General features: G+C 40.4%; 1 protein-coding gene across 4 annotated transcripts in view; it reads right to left on the minus strand.

The window, feature by feature from the left end:
- Positions 1–21,712, minus strand: part of LOC124719619 (zinc finger protein 708-like) — a 203,818-nt gene that overhangs the window by 141,316 nt on the left and 40,790 nt on the right. For all 4 annotated transcript variants that reach the window (XM_047244830.1, XM_047244829.1, XM_047244831.1 and 1 more), the window contains 2 exons: positions 13,140–13,232; positions 4,515–4,556 (listed from right to left, as the gene is read on the minus strand). In XM_047244830.1, the coding sequence (XP_047100786.1) occupies positions 4,515–4,556; positions 13,140–13,232 (135 nt within the window). The remainder of the gene's footprint in view (positions 1–4,514; positions 4,557–13,139; positions 13,233–21,712) is intronic.

Below are 21,712 nucleotides of genomic sequence, written 5' to 3' on the forward strand. Positions count from 1 at the left end.
TGTTTTTTGGCATGACTTGGATACAGTTGTTCTAGTAAACAGGGGTTTTGTTAGAAGCTATAAGTTATTTTTGTGGCCGACTGATGGCTGACAGAAGAATTCAGTTACAACTTTTATCCCAGTTCTGAATGTTAATTACACTCATACCTGTTTGCATACCATTGATTTAAAATTGTTACCTACTGCTACAAATATATTTCACCACATTTACCCTGTCATTTAAGTAAACAATAGAACCTGTTCTAAACATCTTGCTACTATCAATATTTTACTTCCACCCACTCTCAGTACTGCATACTCTCACTCTCAGTACTGCATACTCTCACTCTCAGTACTGCATACTCTCACTCTCAGTACTGCATACTCTCACTCTCAGTACTGCATACTCTCACTCTCAGTACTGCATACTCTCACTCTCAGTACTGCATACTCTCACTCTCAGTACTGCATACTCTCACTCTCAGTACTGTGTATTAAGTGAGCCCTACAGTTTTTAACACTGTTTTAATGTCAACAACAGGCATATATTGTGTATTATTTTTATGGAAATCATGTGAACAATCAATGGAACATGTAACTAACTCACGTCTGGTAGTTCCCCAGCAGATGTGAAACATCTAAGGTCATACTATAATTTGCAGCCCCATGTTAAACTTAACCACAAAGTTACTTTGAACACCAGTCCTTTACAAGTCCTACTGGAAGTGGCCCTTGCCATCTTTTGACATTTTAACTATCTTACCCAACCAGTTATCTGGGAATCAGTGTTTAGTGAGGATTCAAAACAAAGCTGGAACTCGTCATTCCTCACACTTTGCCAGAGGCACTGATGCTACTACCTTAAACCTTTGGATTTATGGTCCAATATTTATCATCTTCACCACACACCAGTATACTTAGTTGAGTACAGCAGTTCAGATATTCTTACTTCTCGAAGTCCTTCAGGCGTTATCAGATTGACAGTAGAAGGCTACTGTCAGGGGAGAAAATGTGTAGTACTGAGCAAGGCAGTGCAGTGATGAGAACACTGGATTCACTTTCATGAAGACTATGGTTCAAATATGCATCTGATCATCCTGGACAAGATCTTTCGTGATTTTCCTGAATTGATCCGGGCTAATGTTGGGATGGTTCATTTGAAAGGACACAGATGATTTCCTTCCCATTCCTTAAACAATCTAAGCTTGTGATCTGCCTCTAATGGCCTTTTTGTCGATGGGATGTCAAATCCTAATCTTCCTTCCTTAAACGTGTGTGCTGAATAAGGATTCAATTGTTCTAAAAACTAAGGATTAATGGATCTCAAATATAATTCTGAAGAAATAGATGTGTAAGCTGTCACTAAACTCATGGTTACTGCACTTTGCAGAATAGCATTCCCATACTAACAATAAGACTATTGTATGACTAAAATTACTTGTTGGTTCATACTTCACACTCTGGAGCTGGTTGCCTCCTACCAGAGTGTTCAGTGTCACATCTCAACTGTTCATTACTGCCAAATTGCCACAACAAACAGCCAGTTGAATTCCAACTCCTTGTGAAACTTACTTTCTTGATGTGGTTCAATCTTGTATCTGGGGTGTGCCCCTTTTGTTTTACATTTTATCTCTCTCTCTCTCTCTCTCTCACACACACACACACACACACACACACACACACACACACACACACACACACACACACACAGAGAGAGAGAGAGAGAGAGAGAGGGGGGGGGAGGGGGAGGGGGGGAGGGGGGAGGGGGAGGGGGTGAGAGGGGGAAGGGGAAGAGGAGGGGGAAGGGGAAGGGGATGGGGTGGGTGGGGGAGGGGGGAGGTGGGGGAGGGGGGAGGGGGTAGGGGGAGGGGAGAGGGGAGGCGGAAGGGGAAGGGGAGAGGGGAGGGGAAGGGGAGAGGGGAGGGGAGGGGGAAGGGGAAGTGGAGGGGGAGGGGCAGGGCAGGGGGAGGGGCAGGGGGATGGGGACAGGGAGGCGGATGGGGAGGGGAGCAGGAGGGGTGGGAAGGGGGGAGGGGAGCAGGAGGGGTGGGAAGGGGTGAGGGGGAGGGGTGAGGGGGAGGGTGACGGGGAGGGGGAGGGTGACGGGGAGGGGGAGGGTGACGGGGAGGGGGAGGGTGACGGGGAGGGGGAGGGTGACGGGGAGGGGGAGGGTGACGGGGAGGGGGAGGGTGACGGGGAGGGGGAGGGTGACGGGGAGGGGGAGGGTGACGGGGAGGGGGAGGGTGACGGGGAGGGGGAGGGTGACGGGGAGGGGGAGGGTGACGGGGAGGGGGAGGGTGACGGGGAGGGGGAGGGGGAGGGTGACGGGGAGGGGGAGGGGGAGGGTGACGGGGAGGGGGAGGGGGAGGGGGAGGGCGACGGGGAGGGGGAGGGGGAGGGGGAGGGCGACGGGGAGGGGGAGGGGGAGGGGGAGGGCGACGGGGAGGGGGAGGGGGAGGGCGACGGGGAGGGGGAGGGGGAGGGCGACGGGGAGGGGGAGGGGGAGGGCGACGGGGAGGGGGAGGGGGAGGGCGACGGGGAGGGGGAGGGGGAGGGCGACGGGGAGGGGGAGGGTGACGGGGAGGGGGAGGGTGACGGGGAGGGGGAGGGTGACGGGGAGGGGGAGGGTGACGGGGAGGGGGAGGGTGACGGGGAGGGGGAGGGTGACGGGGAGGGGGAGGGTGACGGGGAGGGGGAGGGTGACGGGGAGGGGGAGGGTGACGGGGAGGGGGAGGGTGACGGGGAGGGGGAGGGTGACGGGGAGGGGGAGGGTGACGGGGAGGGGGAGGGTGACGGGGAGGGGGAGGGTGACGGGGAGGGGGAGGGTGACGGGGAGGGGGAGGGTGACGGGGAGGGGGAGGGTGACGGGGAGGGGGAGGGTGACGGGGAGGGGGAGGGTGACGGGGAGGGGGAGGGTGACGGGGAGGGGGATGGGGACGGGGGGGAAGGGGATGGGGACGGGGGGGAAGGGGATGGGGGGGGAAGGGGATGGGGACGGGGGGGAAGGGGATGGGGGGGAGGGTGATGGGGGGGAGGGGGAGGGGCAGGGTGACGGGGAGGGGGAGGGGTGGGGGGTGAGGGAGAGGGGGACAAGGAGGAGGAGGGTGACGGGGAGGGGGAGATGGAGGGGGAGGGGGGAGGGGGTGGGGAGGTGGAGGTGGAGGTGGAGGTGGAGGTGGAGGCAGGAGGGAGGGAGGGAGGGAGGGAGAGTAACAAAATATGCACATTTCATACTAACCAAGCACTATTGGATCCTTTTGCACAAGATGCAATTCAGAACCACATATACAGTTATCACCACCACAGATGTCGGCTGAAATTAGATAAGGCTTGTACAACATTACATTAAGCCAAAGTACTTGAAGGCAACAAATCACTGCTATTGGTCTTCAGAGTCATAAATATAACATTGTACTGATAAGCAGTGGTGTTGTATAGTTGTCATGTTTCATGCCTCATAAATAGATGATTGTGGGTGTGAATCTTGCTAAGTGCTTTAAAACTGTTTACATTTGAATCTTTATGAAAACAACTTTTTTACTTTTATTCAATTAGCAGGTTGAAATCTAATTTCTTCTTTATTATCCTTTGCTGTGTTACTTTCATCAATGTACTGACTTCTTTATTTGCCTTTACTTTTTCCTTTCCATGATTCTTTTTTCATTTTGAAGCTTCCTGTGATACCTATCACCTGCAACTGAGTACTAACCAGTACTGTTCATTTGTTGGTAACATGTCAGCTCATGTAACCAGTCTGAGGATAGGTTCAGGTGAAAATGAGAAAGTAGTTTGCTTTTAGTTCTGAAACAATTTTTTCTGTGGTGAATTTGCTCACAGAGGTTAGCTTTAATTGCTGTGAACAAAGCAAGTGTGATGAAAAGTTCTGCTACAGGTTGACTGCTGTTGTCTCAGTTATATTGCACATCCAATATTGTCGTTAGGTTAGGAAGAGTGCAAATTCAGTGCTAGAAAACAGATTATCTGCCCCAGTTCAGTCATGGATCACGTAAAATCAGTTGTTGACAGAGCATCTCACATTCCTGTCATACCTCACAGCAGCTGTTTCCAACAGTGCCCCCTGTTACACGCAGGTAACAGCACTTAACAGACTTTACTGGCAAAGTTTGTGTGTCACCTATAACCGAGCATTAGCTAGCAAGCAATGTACCAAAGCTGTAGTAGCAAGTGACCAAAATCAACTACCAGTTTATTTAAACCAGACTACAGAAATTTATCTGTGATATTTTTGATATTCAATATCTCATTTCTAACAATGAATATGCTGCAGCAATTTTGAATTCCATCCCGTCTTCACTATGTTGCATAAAAAAACTTCACATGCAGTTAAATGTAATTCTGTCTAAGAGTACTACTCCTTACCCTCCAAAATTCAAAGCAATAATCATGCAAATAGATAAAAACTAAACCAGAGAGAGAGAGAGAGAGAGAGAGAGAGAGAGAGAGAGAGAGAGAGAGAGAGTGTGTTATGAGGAAAAGAAAGAAGTATTAGACATTAATGTATGATAGTAACTCACCTCCTCTTTAACTGCCTGAGGATCAAATTCAGGAACGTATAACTGTAACAAAAAGAAACAGAGATAAATAAAACCACTTTTGAAGACATGAATTTGATTAGCTTGAATACTATCACTGTAAAGGCATTACATGCACTGATTCTTTGCATGAGAAAATTCTTACATTTAGTATCAGCAGAATGTGTCCTATCACAGGCAGAGAAGAATGAGGTAATGTCACATGTCAGGTTAAAACATGGCTTCCAAGATTACATACTTTCCTCATTGTAGAAGTTTCACATTTTAATTAATGTCATTCATGCATTCATTCATTTGTACATTAGTTGAAAGAAATTAAAACTTTCAGGGATGAAGAACACCTCAAAATATAGATTAATAGCCCCAAAGAATCCACTGCAGACATCTTCTCTAAAGTATACTAACGATAAATAATTGAGACTAGTGCCAATACTTTCACACTAACAATTATGAACATTTCTTTGGATTACTTTAAAAATGGGACAGTGACTACTTCGGGGGGAAAAAAAAAAAAAAATACACTGGCTCTCCTCTTACTAAGCGTGTTTTTATTTATTGCTCAAACTGAACACTTCTGTAACATTGTTCAGTACCTACATACCAGCAAAGCCAAAACCACGTAGACATTGCATCCCTCAGTCCAAATATTTGTATAGATTAAAGGGCTTCCTAAAAAGGTTTTGTAATAGCTGAAGATGTTCAATGTTCTGCCTAATGCCCACTGGAAACCTATTACAGACTCCATATATTGAACTCTTATTCTGATATTTGCACTGGTATAAATACTTTATATTGATATTGCTCTTTCTTCAAGTAGTGTGGCTGTGATGCCATAATTCACCCTAATTAATTGTTAACCACATATTCCATTATGGAGTTCATTTATTAGCAACTAAGTACTTCATAATCTTGATCCTTGAAGAGGCTCTTCCAAGATTTCATGTAATGAGTGCCCACTGATATTTACTTCTGGAACTTTTTAAGTTATTCTCACTTTTTTTGCAACTGCACATTGTGAGTCATCTTACTTTAGGTTAAGCTGTCTGTTGGGAACCAGTAATCAGGGCATCCTATTATCCTCCTGGCAACGTGGTACATGTTTGGACCCTTAATCTGTTTACTGCTATCATACCAGAAGTGGACCAAACACTAAAACCTTAGGGCATCAAATTCTACATGATGTCATTTCTGTAGTATTATTTATTAATATGAAACTCTGCTGCCTGTGTTGATAACATCACTTCATAAATCTAGAGGGAATGCCTTTACCATCATTCCATTTTTGTTTCCCTGGTATAATTTAAAGATCCAGATAATTTATATCCTCACACAGAGCATAGACACATGCAGTTGGGTGGCTTCCATGGCTCAACAATACAGGTAGCAGCACCGTACATGCAACCACACGGGAAGGTTACCTGTGGAGGCTAGTCAGTCTGTTCCATGTTCCATGGATCCTTTGTACCATTAAGATTAATAATAATGTGCCATGAGTTATTCCACATTCACAAGTGAATATGGATACATACTGATCATTTACAATGGTATTTTTAAAAAAAATGTGTACATGTATGTATATTAGTAAGTCCTAGCCACCGTTCTTTACACAACAGATAAATATAAATTTTTCCATGAAACTAAAGAAATTGTCAAGAAGAAAATTTTTCAGTTGTTATTGAAATTAGCTGTCTGACTGACAGTTTTTGTCACTGGATAGATGATCAAAGATTCTGGTGGCAGCATGGTGCACTCTTCTATGTCTTAAGGATAACCTCACCCTTATTGTGAAATTATGTCATTTTTTCTTCTGGAACTGTAGGTACTTACATCATTGTTCCTTTTGGACTGTAGTGGATTATTCACAAGAAATTTCACAAAGGAGTAGATATACCGTAAACAACATGGGTTAGCACCACATAATATTCTTGTGCAATGAAGGCTTTCTTTCTTAAAGCTGAGTTACCCCAGAAGATTTTTCCACAAGACATTATTGAATTAAGATATGCAAGACACGTGAATTTACTGACTTGTTTCTCCCCAAGAACTGAAATGATTTGAAGTGCAAATATGAATGAACTAAGTCATTCTATGAGTTCCAAAATGTTTTCTTTTTTTCGTTTAGTTTGAACTCTTCTCTACACAGAGATCTAAAAATTTTGAAGTTTCCATCCTAGGTGTCATTTCCTTAACATATGTTACACATATCACTGCGCAGTACCGCTAGGTTCGAGATGTGAACATGATGTTTTTTTGAAAAGGCGAGGAAGAGTAACATATGGTTGCTGACAAGGGGCAGCATCTATTTCAGTTGTTGCAGGGGCTACAATAGACATGGTTGATTTATTTGGCATTGTAAAATTAGTCAACACGACACTGAATGAACGAAAGCAAGGATAAACTATAGCTGTTAAATTTCTTGAGGACATGGTGAGCTGCACCAAATCAGTGGTGGTGGTGGTTAGTGTTTAACGTCCCATCGACAACGAGGTCATTAGAGACGGAGTGCAAGCTCGGGTTAGGGAAGGATTGGGAAGGAAATCGGCCGTGCCCTTTCAAAGGAACCATCCCGGCATTTGCCTGAAACGATTTAGGGAAATCGCGGAAAACCTGAATCAGGATGGCTGGAGACGGGATTGAACCGTCGTCCTCCCGAATGCGAGTCCAGCACCAAATCAGTCTTCAGAATGACGACAACAACAACAACAAAATTCAAAGGCTTTGCCAACATAAAAAAAAAATTCATGTGGGGTAATTTTTTGTCTAATTCTTCCAGTGCTGAGTTGTAAGTTCATATATGACTTTCTTTGTACACAAGCCTCTATGGAAGCCAAACAGAGCTCTTGTTAGAAGATCATGACAAACATTGGTCTATATTTTACTACAATCTGACAAATTTTTATGCAGGTAGAGGGGCTTGCAACTAGAGGTCACTTGCTTTACTGCACTTCTGCCAATGACTGTTACTTCTAACATGCCAATGTTTTGTAAGTAATATGGTGTGCAGAAGATCTGGGGGTGAGGGGAGTGCTACAAAGTCATTTCAAAATTTTAGTACTTCGGTTGTAATACAGCCATAATCAGAAGAGTTATTATTTTATGTGAGATACCGATTTTGTTATATCTTTCATCTGTGGTAACGCAAAACATGTCAGCTAGAGGAGCATACAATGTCTGTCAAGTAAGTCTAATGCTTCTACTTCTGATGGTCTGTTTCCTATCCTTGTGTTATCAGCAAGTGTTAAGAAGAATGCACTGAACTTTATGGACAATGAATTCAATTCAATTTCATTTGTCTCACTGCTATGGTCGCTATGGCATTGACCATTATTTGTCTTATTGAGTTTATTCATTTCATTCCAAAATTCCGTTTGTTCTTGAAATTTTCATTTTTTGTATATAGTGTACAGATTTCATGTTTTTCATGACATGGCAAAGTATTTTTAATAAGTCTTTTTTTAAAGCTAATCCTCTGCATTAAATAAATCTCTTTTCCAGGCACAATACAGTTTGACCTCAGACATTCGTCATATTTATCTCAACTCTAACAGTGAGAAATGGATTGCAGCTAAACCAGCTTATATATTGTTACCAGTTTTCTATCACTACTTGCTTATTCAGATACCTTGGAAGTGGGAGCTTCATGATGAAGTTGGAGTATGACATTGTAGAGGTGCACTTATGAAAAAAGGGCTGTTATCATATTATCCACATTCACAGTTGCAGTAGTTGCTTGAAAGATGGCAGTGAGGAGAAAGGTAAGGAGAGGTATGCATCAGTTACCAAAACAACTTCTAACATTGGCACTTGTTTCAAAGGCAATATGAACTTACAATACAGATGAATTTGTCAATTTGAAATATACTTTATGCAAACAGAAACAGGGAGCTCTTTCGGATATCATGTTTCACTTTCTACACTTGCATCCTGAGTGAATGTGTGTTCCATATAACTAATGGGACAGTACTACTGTTGATTGCTTTTTTTTTCCTTCATCCTACATCTTCCACCAGTTTTTCATATCATAGGTGATCTCTGAATGCAGCTGGATGATAGTTTTAGGTTTGTTGCGTTGTCTACAAAATCTACAAAGTAATCAGGCTTATCTGAAAAGAACTGGGTTCTATGACCTGATAACACTGGATACATTAACTTAGGAAATTTTCTTTTTGTTTCACACAGCCCAGACTGGTTGACAACATGGTACAACTGGTGAAAAATGATTTATTTTGGTCTGACTATAGGTGCAGCAGCAGTTTCTGGTATTATCTAGTAATATGATTTTCTCATCAGGGGGACTACACTAAAAACTACTTTGTTATTTGTAGTCAGTACTACGCCAAGGTCAAAGCATGCTACTGGCAACATGCATAAAAGAATTTGAGGGATTCAGGTAATTGTAAGCACATGCTACAGAAAGTAAGACCAGTACTCATGGAGCTTTCAGATGTGTCCATCATTTAGCAGAACTCAGTGGGTCCTGAGCAACTATTATGATGTTTGAGATTAAATGAACACTACTTCAAACAAAAAATAATAAAAATGTAGTAACTACATTCACATCTGATAAACTATGCAATGAAGTGTTATCAAATATTTGAAAATATTTATATTTAGGATTGCTACACTTATTTAGATATAACATGATGAAAAACAGACATTAAAATAAATACTAAGCACCAGCTTCAGAAATACATAACCAGTTTTATACCATTAATATACATACTTATTTAGATCATAATGTAGCTTTGAAAGTTTAATACAGGAATTTTTTTTCATAATTGTGAATCCTTGAGATGATGAACTATTTGAGTAATATGAGACATTTGCAGTGATAAAATTCAAAAAACACCAACTCACAAAATTACTAAATAAAACCAAAAAAAAAAGAATAATTTCCCATGCTCTTTAAAATTTCTTATAGTAATTATCAGAGAACCATAAACCTGTTATGAATGAGAAAATAATGGTAAGTACTGCTAGAATACATATTCAGTACAACAAATACTTTTTTGTTAATGTCAAAATTCTTAACTGACTTTTGAAGATTTTTAATCAAATTATAAATTGGCTTTGCATTTCCATTTGCCTTGCAGCTTATAAGTTGCTTCTTGAGCATCCACGTCTACAGTCATGTAGTAGTCTGCCAATGTAACAGCTCACCTCCCAGTATATCTTTCCTCCATGACTGCAATATCCTGGGGAAAATTCTAGTCTATAATTTTGTATTCTCTCAGTTGTTAAGATATTGAAGTGAACATTTTGAAACTCTCTAAACAACCTTCTCATCACCATGGTGCATTCCATCAAACTGCTTGTTCTGAAGAGCTAGATTCCCTCAACCATTGAATCTTTTCCCTCAAGTGCTTGCAGGTCTTACATTCAAAATATATTTTCTTTACAAAATTGTTCAGGATTTATGTAAGAATCACTTTAGAAAAAATGTAAGGACAAATTACAAAACTAACTGAATAAAGATATTGAACTAGTATGACCTCGGCGTTGAGTAATATTTCAATTATCTTATTTCTCTCTCGTCATACATCGTAACAGTTACACATACATGGGCAATGAATGTCTTATTTTTTTCTTTCTAGGTGACATTCAAAAACCAGAGCTAAGGTGCAATTCGCTTTGTGATATTGATTATCAGTATATTGGAACTGATACAGATTACATACTTTTCAAGTAATTTATATTTTCACTTGTACAAAGTGCTGGAAGATCATCACTGGACTAAACTTCCATTTGAACCAGTTAAGCAACATACAGGCAAACTAATTACCTTACATAATCCAATGGGCAACAAATTTGTGGGAAAATTTTTATATACTTCCATATCTGAACTGTGTTGCACTCACAAAGTTGTTTATAATTTCCTTTCAGCAAATATCACTGTGTGAAGATGTTTCACCATAAACACTTCTTTGGCATCCATGCTCCCTGCACTCATTTGTTGTGATAATGCTGTTTCGTACAGTTATTCAGTTCTGTGCATACCTAACAATCTGATATCTTAATTCGATAACTGACAGAATTTGTTTTCATTATACATCACAGTTACTGTGCTACAACAATTTAAGTAAATTATTGTGCGGAACTCTAAGAAGTTTGGAGAGAAAAAAACAAATTGCACAAACTTTGTGTATGGTTGATTTTAGGCTCATGCGTCAGAGCTTATGAAATGTAGCTAAAATATCAAAATTTAAATAAAATTGAGAGTAGAATAATATCTGATTTTGTTCTAGAGTTATTGATTTTTATATCAGACAGACGGTCTGATGATACACCCATTCCCGTCCCTGCGCATTGAGAGTCATGTTGTCATAACAGTCATCAAATTTCATAAAAAGTTCAAGATATCGTAATGAGGTTTCTTGCAAATGTTATCACAGAAAGAGGCACATGTATTGTAAGGCACATGTATTGTATCATAAATAATCAAAAATTTGGCATTGACCAAGATAGGGAAGTAACTCGTTCACAGCTGTGAGAGGTCAATGGAATGGGACACGTAAATATGTCAACAGTGCATCAGTAAAACTCAGGACCACATTTAAACATATCTTCAGCATCTTGGGAGTGACAGTGCATAATGAATTAACTAGTCAACAGCAGGTAAGCAGTTGATGTGACCATCTGCATTTCATCACACAAGATGGATGACAAATTCCACATCATATTACTTTATGAAGTACACTATGTGATCAAAAGTATCCGGACACCACCAAAAACATACAATTTTCATATTAGGTGCATTGTGCTGCCACCTACTGCAAGGTACTCCATATCAGTACCTCAGTCCTCATTAGATATCATGAGAGAGCAGACTGGGGCACTCCGAACGTTGGCAGGTGATTGGGTTTAACTTTTGTCATACGCCTGTATGTGAGATTTCCACACTCCATAACACCGCTAGGTCCACTATTTCCAATGTGATAGCGAAGTTGAAACTTGAAGGGACACGTACAGCACAAAAGCGTATAGGCCGACCTTGTCAGTTGGCTGACAGAGACCACAGACAGTTAAAGAGGGTCATAATGTGTAATAGGTGACATGCATCCAGACCATCACACAGGAATTTTAAACTCCATCAGGATCCACTGGAAGTACTATAGCAGTTTAGCGGGAGGCGAGAAACCTTGGATATCATGGTCACAAGGCTTCTCTTAAGCCACACATCACACCAGTAAATGCCGAACAATGCCTCACTTGGTGAAAGGAGTGCTAACATTGGATGACTGAACTGTGGAGAAACGTTGTGTGAAGTGAGGAATTGTGGTACACAATGTGGCGATCCAATACCGGGGTGTGGGTATGGCGAATGCCTGGTGATCATCATCTGCTAGCATGTGTAGTGCCAACAGTAAACTTCGGAGGCAGTGGTGTTATAGTGTGTGTGTTTTTCACGGAGGGGGCTTGCATCCCTTGTTTTGCATGGCACTACAACAGCACATGCCTACATTGGTGTTTTAAGCACTTTTTTATTCCCACTGTTGAAGAGCAATGCGGTGATGGCGATTGCATATTTCTACATGATCGAACACCTGTTCATAAAGCATGGCCTGTGGTGGTGTGGTTACATGACAATAACATACCCGTAATGGGCTGGCCTGCACAGAGTCCTGACCTGAATCCTATAAAACACCTTTGGGATGATTTGGAACACCGACTTTGTACCAGGCCTCACCAACTGACAGTAATACCTCTCCTTAGTGCAGCACTCCATGAAGAATGCCATTCCCCAAAAAACCTTCCAGCACCTGACAGAAATATGCCTGCGAGAATGGAAGCTGTCATCAAAGCTATGGGTGGGCCAACACCATACTGAAATCCTGCATTACCATGGAACGTGCCACGTACTTGGAAGTCATTTTCAGCCAGGTGTCCAGATACTTTTGATCACATAGTGAATTGTTTTGTACTCCACAAAAGGCGTTAGCAAGCTCACAAAATATACCAAGATTATTCTTCTTGCTTAGCTCTGCCACGACAATCTGTATTGTTACAAATCGTTCTCTGTGGAGAACTGCATGCTAAAGCCAAATTCAAAAGTTTTTCTGTGAATGTACCATGGAATTTAGCAACACTGCATATATATTGGAATCCTGTATCAACCTACATAGGAGTGAGCTATCACATAGTTATATTTATTACCTTTGATAACCTCCACGGCACAAAAAACAGAAATGTACATGATTTGTTAAAACGAGTAGCCGAATGCCATGGAAAGATGAAAGAATCAGGCATTATTTAAAGAGAAACATGTCAAATTATTATTCTGCAATTATCCATTTCCCTCTAACTGCTCCTCTAAATTTGGATTTAAAACATCCAACACATGCATTATACAAAATGTTCGGTTTCAAGAAGAGTTGCTGTAGGTATGGCTATAAATATTGTTCCAAGCACTAATAAGAATTTCCTCACAATTGCTACAAAGTGGCAGAAAAAACCTGCATCAGGAAGAACTGTACACGGATGGTGGGAAATTACAAACAGCACTTAGTTCCAGATGACTTATTTCTTTGTAACACATCCTTTACATTCTGCCATTAGACAAGGAATTTTTTGTTCCACATGCAGTACCTCACAGACATTAGTGCTTACAATGTTCTCAGTTTCTTCTGGTCCCAATTTTTTTTGTGTTTCCTCCTTGGAACAATTAGTGGACTCCAGCGTTACCAACGGATGTTCAGGAAACTGAAAGAAAGGAAAAGAAAATCTCAGTTATGATTTCTTACACATTTCTGCATATATTACATGCCTCTCAATATTTTATTATGAATATCATCCCGTTTGCAATGATTCTCATCTCTCACACACAAGGAAATTTAATGAAACTAATTTTCTGAGCAGCTATTCTAAGTTACATCAATACGGTTTCATATCTATGCTACCTTGCTCAATAATCTTTGTAGACAATCACAGTTCTGTCTCATAAGCAGCATACTTAACTGTATAATAGTATACAGGGTAAGTAATACGTGGCTCTTTGGCATACTGAATTCACTCATGATGAACTGCATCACTGTTCATTAAATCTTCTGTATCTCCTGTACTAACCTTCCCAGTAACAATTCTATACTCATAAATTGGCAAAACAAGTGTTCCAGAAACAGTTTCTTTATGGCTGGGTTACACTTATAACTGTTCACTTATATATGATACAGTACGTAATGCCTAAAGAATGTTGCTACAGATCCATGGTGTTGCGGCAATATGGAACAGTAGCTTCCTTAAACAGCCTCACAGGGTTTTCAGTGTCCTCTGCTCTATCATTTACATATATAATGAACAGTAAGTACTTTTTAATACTCCCTTGGGGTAAGCCCAAAGTAACTTACTGACCTGACTATTTTGTATCCCTGAAATCAAATGGACCCAGTATTCTAAGTAAAATGAGAAACAAGTGTTTTCAAATAAACAGCTACACTGCTACCACACCAGAGCAATGCTGCACTAAACTGCTGCTTCAACTAATATCACAGTCAAAGGGCTCACAACGAGATGTTGAGTCAGTGAATGGCTTCAATTTTGCCAACATTATCAAAAAAGAAGTTTCTGAAGTAACACAGCAACAATGTCCCTTTATAAATGAAATACTGTAACACTTATTGTACATTGTAACTGAAGATGCTATTTGCCTTGAAGTTTCCCCTTTTCTCTCACTCTAACGACAATGCATATAATGTCCAATGCTTTCACTCTGGTTCCAAAACTACATCATTTACCACTTTTTGGGTGTTGTATTTTCTTGAAAATTTCTTTACTTGTCAATATCACAACTCCCTATTTGTCTTGTTGGTCTCTTGCTTGGTCTTTATAACATATTTAAACCTATTTCAAACACTGCACTGCTGGATTATCTCTTGAAACTCTCTCTACAAACTTTGAACAATTTGGTATCCGTTATATTACTGTGCCTCCAATCTATCAGAATTTCAATATCTTTGTGCAATGTGCTTACCACTCTCATATAAAACAGCACTTGAACAACATTTGTTAGCAGTTCTTGAGCCAAGGGATTTTTTCCTTTGTTTCTGTCACCAGAATTGACAAAGAAAGAAGCATTTGGAAAATACTGACAAGAAAACGGGACACAATGATAGGGCATGTTAATACACCGGGAAATAATTTCCACAGTACTAGAAGGAGCTGCAGGGAGGAAGGGAGACTGGGTTACATACAACAAATAATTGATGCTGCACAATTCTAGACTTCTGTATGTGTTATGGTCATGGTTATCATCATCAGTCCAAAGACTGGTTTGAGGCAGCTCTCCACCCTACTCTATACTGTGACAGTCTCTATCATTTCATAACTATTAAAACCCCCATAATTGACACTGCTTCCTGTAATTATGGATTACTGTGTATTTACAATTTTCAACTCCCAAACCTCTATTCATTACCAAACTGACTATTCCCTGATGGCACAAGATGTGTCCTCTGAACATACTTTTTCTTTTAGATAAGTTATGCCATACATTTCTTTCCTTTTGAATTCAATTCTGTACCTCTTCAGTGGGTACCTGATCTACCCGCCTTATCCGCAACATTTCAAAAGCTTGTCTTCCCCTCTTTTCTGTGCTGTTTAATATCCACATTTCTTTTCTGTACAAGGCTGCAGCACAAAAGTTACTTTCAGAAGGTATTTCATAACACTTGAAATTTTATTAGAAATTTACATACACTCTTTATGAAAAGTTTTTCTTGCTATTACTGGTCTCATATCCTCTATACATCAGTGATCAGTTATTTTGCTGCCCAAATAGTAAAACGTAAAACATACTACTACTACTACTACTACTACTACTACTACTACTACTACTACTATATTGTCTTATTTTCTAATCTAATTACATTGGAATCTTTGAATTTAATTGCACTACATTCCAGCAACACTGTTTTACATTTGGTGATGTTCACTGCATAACCCATTTCCAAGATACACAGAATTATGTTCAGTTGATCTCCCAAGTATTTTGCCATTTTTGACAGAAATACATTGCCATTAGCAAATTTCAGTGCTACCTATTTGTTTTCTACAGTATTCCTTTCCCTTGTTTTAGTCAATAGCTGCCTAATTTCCCATTTCAACAACCTCTGGTTTTTTCAGATTATCCAAGTTGCATGTACCAAATTTCCTAAATTTCTTCAGTTTTAATAAGTAGTTCATAAAAATAAATTATAATCAGAATGCACAACTGCTCTTGGAAACATTCTGTAGTTTAAAATCTGGGTTCGAAATCAATCTCTCTCTCTCTTTCGGCATTATACAATCGGATACATTCTCATGTCTCCAGGTCCCTTTCATGTAAAGAATCCTTTTAGGATTCTTAAACCAAGTGTTAGCAATGATTAAATTCTACTGTATACAAAATTCTATCAGACAGTTTCCCCTTTTATTCTTTCTCCATTCAGTTCTTTTATAGTATTGGAAATCGGTATAAAGGAACAGTTGCAATGAAAGTAATATTGCAATGTCTGTAGCATACTGTATTAAATTTATTATGAATGTAGTACATATATATAATACACGCACTATTATGATGGAATTACATAGCTTCTTTCTTAACGTAGCAAAATAAGGCATTTGCGTTTCCTGGATGGAAGATGGTATAAAGACACTCACTGTCCTGTTGTGTTATTGGATTGTTGGTTCCTTTGTTTAAAATTCTCTTCAGAGTTGATTTTGTTGCAATTTGTAGTTCTTGCAGTGATATTTATTGCACTTTTCAGCTCACATACAACCTCAAATTGCCTTCAACTGTGGCAAAAACACTCTGCAAGTATTCCCCAAAGGTTTTCCATGGGGTTCCTATCCTGGCTGTGCGCATACCAGAGCAAAACATCCATATCTGTATCTTCAAACCACTCTTTGCATGTAGCAGAAACATGCGTAGATGCATTAACTTGTTGACATTCATTGCCTATGTTCTGATACATTCTAATCAATTCTGGCTCTAGCATCTCAGTGTAGTGTAAGTCTCAGGAGTCCATTCTTGTGTTTAGCCAAGCAATGGCTGATTTATGTTTAGTCCCGAAGACTGCCCAAACTGCAACACTTCTGCCACCAAAATTTATGTTCAATCTTACTTGCTGCACAGCCCTCACATCATTCCAATAATACTGAAGTCCAACTGGAAATCTAAATTAAATTTCTTCTCATCACTGAAAATCTCTGTATCCCAATCTGAAGTCCACATATGTTCTTCAGTGAACAGCTCCAGTCTAGCTTATTTATGTTTGAGTGTTAGAGCAGGTTTCTGCAGTCATTCCTTGAATGCAAGATGTTTGGAACTTGACAGAATTTCTTGTACACATCTGGCAGTTACTGACAAGTGTAAATCAGGAACAAGTTGAGAAGAACAACAGTTTATAGCCCCTGCTTTGCACAAAAGGAACCCTTTCTGTGACTCATATAATTTTCTACTTTTCTCGTATTTTCCTTTCATCCATATCGTGCACCAAATCTAACGAAATTATCAATCACTGTAATTGAATGGTTCAACCTCTTAGTGATATGATGGTCAGATAATTCCATTACCTTGGACACATTGATCTTTTTCATCCCATGCTGTTTCCCATATGACAGTGTCACAATCATGGTTTATGTACACAACTCACACTGCCATTAATAGTGTGTTTCTTGTTTGTGGTAAAGGCAAATATGTACACAGTAATACCAGACAGAGCCTGCTCCTCTATATTGAGTTATACCATCTACCACCTGAAACATTGATGTCTTGTTATATACTGTATTACATCAATTGCACTACCATTTGACTGTGTTTGTTGTCATACTGGCTCTCAGACTATTGCATACACACTGTACACAATTATTCCAGCCAACAATGTCAATTTTTCCAACAAATATTCATGCCTTTATACTGATTTCCATTACTGTACTATTTTCCTGTTCCTAAAATCAAATTCCAGCCCCATCTCAAATTTTTATCTCCCTCGACAATCTGAATAATTTCTTTTATCTCATTATACATTTTTTCAATTGCTTTATCATTTGTGGATCTAGTAGGCACATATATTTGCACTACTGTTGTAGGTCTTGGCTTTGTGACTATCTGGATTACATTATGGAATTCAGTACACTGTTTGCAGTAGATTAAATGTGATATTTTTTATTCAGTATTACGTCTACTGCATTTGTGTTTCTGTTCATAAAGCTCTATTCACCTGAACATAAAACCTGTTCTTCCTGCTACCACACTTTAAGATATGTACTTCTGCCTTTAAGTGCACGTACCAATCTACCCAATATACTGGGTAGACATTCCATCCTCTGACTTGCAGAATGCCAAGTTTGATTTATCTGATTGCAACATTCTCCTCCTGACTAGTTTCCTATCCCTATTCAAGAGATCTGAATGTTAATCATGGAATAGTTCACTTTAGATAATGCTACCATAATTAAATCATACAGTAGATATGTGTATCTGCAGGAAATTGAATGTCTGTAGTTTTCCTTCACACCATTCACAGCAATAACACAGCGCAGGCCTGTTGACTAATAAGGTCATCTAACTGAATCTTTCAGCATGTTCCCTCTGCAGCTTCTGGAGAGGCAGCTGTCCCACTTTAGGAACCATATTTTAGTCTGCTCTCTTTACAGTTAACCTTTCTCCCCCATGCAACATGTTTGTGCCAACAGTACAGATACACACAGATACACAAACGAGTCACGCCACTGCAGCCTTTCCTAATATACAAGGGCAAGATAAAAAGCCTCTGAATTTTTTATATGAAAACTCTTACACCTTTTCAAATAAAACAAATGTTATTAAGATTCTATAGTTTTATCCTCCATGTCAACATATTTATTTCTAAACACTGTCACCCTGGCGATGAAGACATTTCTCCCCGTGAGAGACCAGTTTGTTGGTACCGTCAATGTTTGACTTTGTTGATGAAGCCACAACATAACCTCTGCTTGTACCACATCACTATCAAAGTGAAGTGTTCAAAGGTATCCTTCACATTTTAGAGACAGATGGAAATCAGATGGGACCAAGTTGGGACTGTATAGAGGATGATCAATGATAGTGTACCCAAGGTGTTAGACTGTTGCAGATGCTGCAGGGCTCTTGTGTGGTCTGTCATTGTAATGATGAAGGAGAAAATGCTCCATCTGTGGACAAACTCCTTAAATTTGAAACTCAATTACAGCATGCTGTGATTCAGCAGCCTGTAGTGGCAGAGAGCTGCAAATATACAGACTTTAAGAACAAAGATGTAGAACGTTGTTCCATAAAAACACGGGAGAACTGCCGGATATCAGTAACGTTCTGCCACAATATTTTGGCGCAGAGTCTTCTGGCCATCTTCAGGTGAATGCCACTGTAGTAGTACTGGCGAGTACGCACTGAGCTCCGCTATTTAAAGCCTTCTGAGGTGACATTGCGTATGTGCTGCTCAGCATGCGCGTTCATAATGGCTCCGTGCGCTGAGCCTCGCGCCCTCCACTGTGAAAGCCTGGCGTATCGGTATCAGGTCGATTTCCATCTTTATGCAGATAACTATGTTGAATACGAAGTTTCTCTATAACAGGATTCCAAGCAGAGTTTAGCTGATAACTGCTATCTCGATTGATGAGAGTCTCGTTGTCAGACAATCTTATTTCCACAGATTCATTGATAATCGAGCTCCAAAAGTTTGATGTATGGGCCAAAATTTTTGTGTCGTCGTAATTCATGGAATGGTCTGTGGAAATACAATGTTCGGCGATTGTGGACTTGGTGGGTTGGAGAAGGTGAGTATGCCGTTGGTGTTCCACAATGCGTTCCTGCACAGTTCGTGTCGTTTGGCCTATATATGATTTGCCGCATTCACACGGAATTTTGTAAACACCTGGTTTACGCAGGCCCAGGTCGTCTTTAACGGATCCCACCAGTGATGAAATTTTGGAAGGAGGACGAAAGATGACTCTCACTTGATACTTTCTCAATATTATGCCTATCTGTGAAGAAATATTCCCAATAAATGGTAGATAAACAGTCGACCTGAAAGCCTCTTCCTCTTCCTTGTTCCGTCATTTGTAGGTCTTCATCACTCTGTTCACTTGCCTAGGTGAAAAGCCATTCTTCAAAAATACTTTTTGCAGGTGTTCCAGTTCCGCTTGAAGACTGTTGGCGTCAGAGATAGTATGGGCACGGTGGACCAAGGTTTTGAGAACACCCATTGTTTGTGCTGGATGGTGGCAACTAGTAGCTTGTAGATATAGGTCTGTATGAGTGGGCTTCCTGTACACCGAGTGACCAAGTGTGCCATCACTCTTCCGTCGTACCAAGACGTCTAAAAATGGCACACAACCATCTTTCTCTATCTCCGTGGTAAATTTATGTTCTCATGTATGGAGTTCATGTGACGTAAAAATTCTTGGAGACGGTCCAGACCATGAGGCCACACTGTAAAAGTGTCATTAACGTACCGCCAAAATACTGTCGGTTTAAAAATGGCAGAGTCGAGTGCTCTCTCCTCAAAATCCTCCATAAAAAGATTGGCCACCAGGGGAGACAAGGGACTCCCCATGGCGACACCATCAGATTGTCCGTAAAACTCATTGTTAAATATAAAATATGTAGAGGAGAGAGTGTGCTCAAACAACGCTGTAATGTCTGCACCAAACATATTGCCAATGAGGTGTAGTGAGTCCACCAGAGGCACCTTTGTGAACAGTGAAACCACATCAAGACTGACCAATAAGTCACTACTTTGCAGTTGTAGTGACTGAAGTCGACTGATAAAATCACCAGAATTCTTTATGTGATGTGCACACTTGCCTATCATTGGTTTGAGCAAAGATGCCAAGAATTTTGCTAGGTCGTAGGTGGCTGCTCCAATGTTACTCACAATTGGACGTAATGGCACATTTTCCTTGTGGATCTTAGGCAGTCCATATAGCCTAGGTGGAACTGAACTGTTTGGTTTCAGTCTCTTGATAACCACCTTCGGTAGAAAACTATTTGATAAAAGTTCTGCTGTTTTTCGCACCACTCGGCCCGTGGGATCCTTATCGATTTTGCGATACGTTGAATCACACAATGAAACATTGATCTTATTAATATAGTCATCCCTTGGCATGAGGACAGTAGCGTTTCCTTTGTCAGATTTTAAGACTACTGTATCCACATCTGCTCGTAAGTTACGGAGGGCTATCCTCTCCATTGGTGAGGAACTGTGCAGGAACACATTGTGGAACACCAACAGCATACTCGCCTTCTCCAACCCACCAAGTCCGCAATCGCCAAACATTGTATTTCCACAGACCATCCCATGAAATACGACGACACAAAAATTTTGGCCCATACATCAAACTTTTGGAGCTCGATTATCAATGAATCTGTGGAAATAAGATTGTCTGACAATGAGACTCTCATCAATCGAGATAGCGGTTATCAGCTAAACTCTGCTTGGAATCCTGTTATAGAGAAACTTCGTATTCAACATAGTTATCTGCATAAAGATGGAAATCGACCTGATACCGATACGCCAGGCTTTCACAGTGGAGGGCTCGAGGCGCAGCGCACGGAGCCATTATGAACGCGCACGCTGAGCAGCACATGTGCAATGTCACCTCAGAAGGCTTTAAATAGCGGAGCTCAGCATGTACTCATCAGTAATACTACAGTGGCATTCACCTGAAGATGGCCAGAAGACTCTGCGCCGAAATATCGTGGCAGAACGTTACTGATATCCGGCAGTTCTCCTGTGTTTTTATGGAACAATCAGTTCGCCGGGATAGCTTTAAACATCATGTAGATTGTTTCTTTTATTTAAAGAGCTTTAAGAGTATTCACATAAAAAATTTGGAGGCATCACTTTTCAGCACACCTTAGTGTGCTGTGACATATTTCTTGCAAAATACAATAATTACAGGAAGCTGCAATGAAGGATGTGACACATTTCTTGAAAAATACGGTAATTACAGGGATTGCAATTAAGGAAGGTTTAATAAAGTCTTTTTGAAAGACATCATGTTTATGCCAATGGTTGTTAAACTTTTTATTTCCACTATTGCAATGTCGGCCTTAGGCCATTATCAAATGCAAATGGTTTGGCTTTAAGTCATGTCAACTTTATACAGGCTTACACATTTATATGGCCTCGTTATTTGCTGTTATATACATTTGTAATGCTGGTAAGTAGTGCGAGCACACATGT

Source organism: Schistocerca piceifrons, chromosome 11 (genome assembly GCF_021461385.2).
Source record: "Schistocerca piceifrons isolate TAMUIC-IGC-003096 chromosome 11, iqSchPice1.1, whole genome shotgun sequence".
Lineage (NCBI taxonomy): Eukaryota > Metazoa > Arthropoda > Insecta > Orthoptera > Acrididae > Schistocerca > Schistocerca piceifrons.